General features: G+C 30.5%; 1 protein-coding gene across 4 annotated transcripts; it reads right to left on the bottom strand.

Moving 5' to 3' along the window:
- Positions 1-415: 415 nt before the first annotated feature.
- On the bottom strand, positions 416-4,459 carry LOC140920856 (tropinone reductase homolog At5g06060-like). Of its 4 annotated transcripts, XM_073369737.1 has the most exons (6): positions 3,270-4,459; positions 2,438-2,654; positions 2,229-2,335; positions 2,005-2,035; positions 723-1,637; positions 420-626 (listed from the first exon to the last, which is right to left on the bottom strand). In XM_073369737.1, exons 1-3 carry the CDS (start codon positions 3,399-3,401, stop codon positions 2,256-2,258), a joined length of 429 nt encoding a protein of 142 aa, XP_073225838.1. In that variant the 5' UTR covers positions 3,402-4,459; the 3' UTR covers positions 420-626; positions 723-1,637; positions 2,005-2,035; positions 2,229-2,255. The 4 variants fall into 4 exon arrangements, with proteins under 4 accessions (XP_073225835.1, XP_073225836.1, XP_073225837.1 ...); XM_073369735.1 differs by having other exon boundaries at positions 417-626; positions 723-2,035; XM_073369736.1 differs by having other exon boundaries at positions 418-626; positions 2,005-2,335.
- Positions 4,460-6,942: the final 2,483 nt, after the last annotated feature.

Below are 6,942 nucleotides of genomic sequence, written 5' to 3'. Positions count from 1 at the left end.
CAATCTAACAAGTCAATTCAAAATTGATTTGTTACATCGGTTAAATTTGAACCAATCTAACATGTCCAATTCAAAATTGATTTATTAGATCGGTTAAATTTGAACCAATCTAAGAAGTCATATTCAAAATTTAACTAAATTTCATACTTCCTTCATTATAGCAATTAATAAATCAACTAAATATCAATTGCATCGTAGCATTGTCACATCAAATAAGTAGGACCAGAACACTAATGTAATTATAGATATAATCGAATTGAACATTCCCCAAGGAGTCACATAATGGCATCAACTATGTTGACAATACATTATACTTAACATAAAAACACAAACAAATCACAAGTGTAAGTATATATAAACGATAATAATAACATTAATAATCATGGTTAACACAAGTGTGAATATATATAAATGATTAACTAAAGAGCCACAATGTCATATTGTTTGAAGCAAGGTAAAACATTAATCCTAAGGAGAGAGCAAAAACTAGTGAAGACTATAATGATGTTAAAGTGAAGAATAAAAGGTATAAACTTGAGCATATATACCTTGATTTTCTTAAGCAAATCATAGCCTGTCATGCCAGGCATACAATAATCTATTATTACAAGGTTCACATTCACTTCCTACAAACACACAAAAATCCAAAAAAAATATAATTAAAACCAACAAAAAAGAGGAATAATAAATAGCAATAAGAGAGAAAAGAATTTCACACATACCTGATGATAGTTGGGAGAAACAATAGATTCTGTATATGGACTGTTTTGTTCATTCCGAAGCAAGCCTAGAAACTCCAAAGCCTTGATAGTTTTTGTAACTATGCAAGACTTGTTTGATAGTTTTTGCTATACATGTCATTATGTTGGTGATAACATCATAGAAATTTTTTCAAATTCCTTTAAATTGTTTGGATGCTGATTGTACAAGCGGAGGCTCTATTTTTGAGTACTGATGTAACGCCGGGGAAGTTTGAATCAATGAGTAGTTTGGTTGAAGGGGGTAATGAATCGTTCGCTACAAAAGCAAGTGTTGGTGACCTGTTTTCTGGAATCAATGAGTCATTTAATGTTTCTATTAGTATGGGTGCGAAGCTCACTGGATACAACCACTTCTTTTATTGATTCCATTGTTAAAAATGATACTACATCTGCAGATGTAGCTTTTAGTAAGGCATTTTCTACTGTTGATCAAACAGGTGAATTGGCGAATAAGAAAATTACTAGCTTTTCAAGTGAGGTAAGTGGAGTCACAAATAAGGCACCTGCTTTGGCTAGTGATGTGTTGCGCCGCACAATCGTTGCAGTAGAGAGTTCTTTATCAACTGGGGCTTCCTATGTTGTTTACCTTCATGGATCAGCCAAGGAGTTCCTTCCTGCAGAGATTAGGGACTCAGTCAATGTCTATGAAGATAAAGCAACACATATCTTAAGGCCTGTTGGGTCTGCAGCTCAATAGGTAATGTATTAATTGAGATTCAACATGATTCTTTACTCTCAAAATGGTTACCCGACAAGGAATAAACACAAAACATCAAGCACAAAACTCTTCATAGTTAGACATACAGAGCTGCAAGGATTTGTAGCTCTCCAATCTCTGGTGGGATGCTCCTCGAAAGGTTGTTGAAGGACATATCACTAGAGAAAATATAAATCATTATGAACCAATTAAACCCCAAGGAAAAACAACTTAACAAGACATTGAAAATTCAATCGTTCATATCAGAAAACATCAACACGACTTATATAATCTTTATGCTTCTAAGATTGCCAAATTCAGCAGACAAGGGACCATCAAGATAATTATGAGTCAAGTTCCTGCATTTATAACATTTAAAAATACACTAATTCAGTAACAAGACACCACAAGGAGGTCAATCTTTCAATTTCAATACTTGAGGCCACTTAAGCCAATCCATACGACCATTTGTGTAACCAGTAAAGAATTGGTGCACATTAATATCTCACTGCATTTGAACAAATCAAATAAAAAGTAAAAAATTACCAGCAACATAGAGGCATGATTCCCAAAGAAGCTGCAAATTGTAAAGTTAAACAAGTTATCAACACATTCAATTTCATGACCATGAAATATAAAGGTTTCTCTGCACTATATGTCAGCTGAGAATCGCGTGAAGTTCTTCATAGATGGAACTACTACAGTGAAATTGTTATAAGAAAATTGATAAGGCCATATAATGGATAGTTAAAGGAGTAAAAGAGAATTACATGTTCCACAAGTGATGTTTTTGTATACTAGGGTGTAACACAATTGCTCCTTATGTTGTCTTTTGCCCATTCACAAGCAAGACTTTTGGTCAGGTGATTGACTGCAGCTGAAGAAAACGACACGGTGAATCTCTTTGGTTACGCTTTACAAAATAGTTTGTTTCCATCTTTGTTTGAGCAAAAGATAACATAATGATACATTAACTCACCTTTACTCAATGCATAGATGGACCCAGAACCTACACTTGTCAGAGATGCAACAGAGGAATTGAACACAATGCTTCCATTTCCAGATTCTTTAAGAAGAGAATATGCTAGTTGGGTTAGATGGTATACGAAGTCCAAGTTAGTATTCGTGACTTTTGCATATTCTTCAGCTGTATAATCAATTGTTGGCTTCCTCACATTTGTTCCAGCATTGTTTACCTAAGCTCACAATATTATGATATGAATATAATTTATTATGAGATGAAATCATGCATAACAGAAACAACTCTAGCAATTTAAACACTTATAATCTTATGATTTATGCTAAAATTGTTAAATACGAATAACTAGTTTAGGGATTTGAAGCAATTTAAAATTTCTAATTTTCATGATTTATGCTAAAACACACTTATAGAAAAGAAATGACTCAATAGTTAACTGGTGATATTGAATCCACCCTGACTTATCAGAACCTTTATGTTGACACTTCCCTCCATTGGCCATATTACTATCTACAACATAACCATTAGAACTAGATTCACTTGAAATTGTAGATATTGAATCACTATCTAATTCTGACCGGTTAACAATCAGAGCAAACCACAATCAACTTGAAAAACTCAGCAATGTGGCATGCATAAACTTTGCCGTTTACAATGTTTTAAAAGGATAAGGCACACTGTACTTCATATCATAATATAGATCACAAGAAGGGATTTTCTTCTTGTACCCACCAGCAGTTACAAAATTATAAATACATTCAACTTTTTAATTAAGGCAAAAACAATTATAAATTACGCAAACTAAGCAACAACAAATAAACAAAATACCTACATTTTGAGCAATTTGCACAATTTTAACTTTGGAAACAATACAATCAAGAGAGTTTTCATCTTTAACATCAGATATAAACACCCTCTTCTTATTAACAAGATTGCCATGATTCTTACTACCCTGCACAAACATTTCAAATCTCCAAATTTAACAATACCAAAAACAATCTACTAAAAATACAAAATGCAAAGAACAAAATCAAACATTCTCACTGTGTCTTCAATTCTATAAAACCACTGAGCAGTGAAATACTGCTCCTTTTCAGGAGTTTCAAACATTTCAACAATCCTTGCTATATAATTAGCTTTACCATCATCAACCTAAACAAAACGACATTCAACAAATCATTTCCAACATATAAACATATCCACAAGAATCTTCCATCACATTCTGTCTGTATAAGAAATCACTTATGCAAACAATTTTATTTATTTAGGTAGTCTTTGAAAGGTGTTTGTAAAACTTATAAGACATTAAGATTTTGTCCCTTATTTGAGCTTCTTCTTGTTTTTTACTTTCATTATTTTGTTTTGAAATTTTATTTTTCTGAGAAATTCCTCATACATAAGATCTTTTTGACTAAGCTATGTGAGATAAAAAAATCGTCCAATTGATGAATAGCAAAATCAGAAAATCATACAACAAAATTAATAGCAAAATCAGCAAAATTAAACTACTAGAACCAAATATGTTAGGTAAATGACCTAGAATCAAGATTGGTAAGTAAGAAACAAGAATTATCAGAAAATTAGCAGAGAAAGGAAAAAACTTGTTTGGAAGAAACACCAAGTTTGATGCAAAATTGTTCTTCTTTACCTAGACTTCATCTTCTGTTCAATTGAAAAACAACGCCGACTTAGGGTTAAAACAACGGCAAAGGGAATGAGACGAATGGAAATAGAAAAGACAGGAACAAACATTTTCTCGATGGAGGACAACACTACTCGACAGTGAAAGAAATCGACATTGACACTTCTCGATGGCAAAGTTTCTCGACGGATTGAAGGAGAAGAGAAAGAAGTTCGTCATTGGTGCGAAAGTAGAAAAGCGTTGCGGCCGATCAAGTTGTCGACGACGTTGAAGTCAGAGTGAGGGAGATGAGTTCCCGCGTGAGAGGGAGATGAAAATTGTGAAAAGAGTTCGCGCGCGAGCGAGATTATTCAGTGAGAGAGTTAAAATAATTTATTTGGAAGTAGGGGAAATAGACATGTTAGATCGGTCTAATACAACATATCTAACAAAATTTATAATAATAACAAATTTGTCATCACTTTTTTTTTTACATCGGTGTATAACCAATTTAAAATTGCCAATGTAATAAAATTTAATTTCACTAGTTAATGTAGTTAACTTTAAAACTCAAATGTCCAAAAATCTTCTAATGATAAATTATGAATATATTGACTTTTATATTGTCATCAGATAACAACTATTAATAGATATGCTATAATCTATATCTAGTGTAAAATATGTGATTGAATTTATCAAAATTTCCTCGTGATAAATCTAATAACCACATATATTGATAACGTTGCATAATAAAATTAACATCCTAAATGTGAAATATTATACCATTAGAGTATTTATATACTCGTGGGCTCTAATTAGAATTTCACCATTATTTATATATGTGAAATCAATAGAATTATGTAGATAAAATTATTTATAATTATGATATCTCATTTTTTGAAAATTTTACTATGGAAATTTATTATCCCACTATCACTATGCTAAGTTAGTTTTCTATAACACATTTATATTATAAGCGCTATTAAAAATTACAGACATTTATTATACCGCTTTTTAGAATAAATGTTGTACTGTTTTCGTCTTTCATAATGCTTTTTATTGAAACGTTATTTAAGTAATAGTCTTTCATAGATCTTTTTTATATAAACGCTATAAAGTATGTGCTTAACAGCACTTTTTTTTATTTATAAAATGCAATAAAATTAACGTTAGTTGCTCTTTCTCTCTTCCTAATCCAATTTTTTCTAAAAAAAAATAGCCAAACCCTTATTGCATCTTGCTGAATCCATCCGTGATTAAACTTTTATTTTATCTCAAAACAAGTAACGAATTGTCTTATCTAAAAAAAAAAATAACCGTCTTATCTCAAAAAAAAAAAAAAAACCAAACTCCTATTTTATTGTGGTTTTATAACATTTAGTTTTTTTTAACATGAATGAAACAAAAATATACATAATGTAGATAAAACTGAACTTTTTAATTCATAAATATGTAAATATTTACAACTTTAAAGCAATTTTTAAGTGAGACTTAATTAAACTATGACTCTAATCTAGACTCAAAACGTGATCTGACTTCGACTCATGACATTAAAGGATTGGTGAGCAAATCCGAATACTCCACAGACTTTCAACGTTTACTTGTTACCTAGAAATCATCACCCTGAACATAGTGAGCATAAAAATCAGTAACATAAATTAATAAAAACAATTATTGATGTTTCTCGGCCATGTCAGTGTGCTAAGCATGGAAAATCCTCTAAGCAAACTATACTTCAATTTAATATAATACGATTTCTTCGGAAGCTATATTAAAATACCTCTTCTACCTCTAGCCTCAAATATTTCAAACACTTTAAGCCACTAGACATGAGTAATCTAATGACTCAAACTCAACATAACAAGTAAGTCATAAAGACTACATTGGTTTCACCCAATATCCTCTACTTGAATAACCTTTTTTGGTAAGATTGGACATAATTAAGTCCGTAAGTGGTGCTCCACTTATCCCTCGCTTCCGTTGTATATAGACGGAGAATTCATCTAGCTAGAATGAACCCTATATATATTTATAATAATAATAATAATAATAATAATAATAATAATAATAATAAGAATAATAATAATAATAATAATAATAATAATAATAATAATAATAATAATAATAATAATAATAATAATAATAATAACATATATCTAATCATAACATAGGAGTAATCTATATTCACACCATGGAACATGCGCTTAACATATCAAACTTCCAGAAAAGAATTTTATATTTAAGCTTTCAAATGCAATTGGTTCCACTCACAAATGAGTTTCCTAGCTTAAGATATACATATTTCAAGATGACTAATGCAGAGAAACTCATAATACTGAACAATTTACTTCATAAAATCACGAAAATTTGTAAATTTAATACAAACTTATAAGAGTTTACAATAACAACGTAATAGGAATAATCTTTTCAGTCCAATTGATTTCACTCAAAACGAATTCCTATTGCTTCTATTATACTCATCTTAACTTAGTTACGTCATAACATTTTTCTTCAAAAACACTATACCTTTGGTAATTTAATTAAAATATCAAACAATGTCCAATTTGAATAAAGGATAATATTTTAGAAAGCCTAAGGTGTCTAGTTTATAAATATAATTTTTATTATGCATAATAGACTTTCAATTAGTACAGTTTAATAAAATAAGGTATACACATACAAAAACAGAACAACAGATTAGTTTCCAACTTGTAACTCAATTTTCTCTATCAATTCTCAATGAAAATGAGTGAAACTAGTAGCTATTTCGTAGGTAATTAAGTCTATTTTCTAATGGGATAGAAATCAGATCAAAGCACTCTCTATGGAGAAAGTTATGAGCAACATACCAAAGGTATACCTATACGGGTTTAAAAACAACATT

Source organism: Cicer arietinum, chromosome 6 (assembly GCF_000331145.2).
Source record: "Cicer arietinum cultivar CDC Frontier isolate Library 1 chromosome 6, Cicar.CDCFrontier_v2.0, whole genome shotgun sequence".
Lineage (NCBI taxonomy): Eukaryota > Viridiplantae > Streptophyta > Magnoliopsida > Fabales > Fabaceae > Cicer > Cicer arietinum.
This window is presented reverse-complemented; position numbering and strand designations above follow the sequence as displayed.

Bases quoted from the DNA above. Each gene is read 5' to 3' on its own strand.
- LOC140920856 (XM_073369734.1), bottom strand. From the start codon at position 3,401: ATGTTTGTGCAGGGTAGTAAGAATCATGGCAATCTTGTTAATAAGAAG. The intron at 2,655-3,269 runs GTAGGTATTTTG...TTGTGAGCTTAG, and splicing joins TTGTGCAAATTGCTCAAAAT to GTAAACAATGCTGGAACAAA. The intron at 2,336-2,437 runs GTGAGTTAATGT...CGTTTTCTTCAG, and splicing joins CATCTATGCATTGAGTAAAG to CTGCAGTCAATCACCTGACC.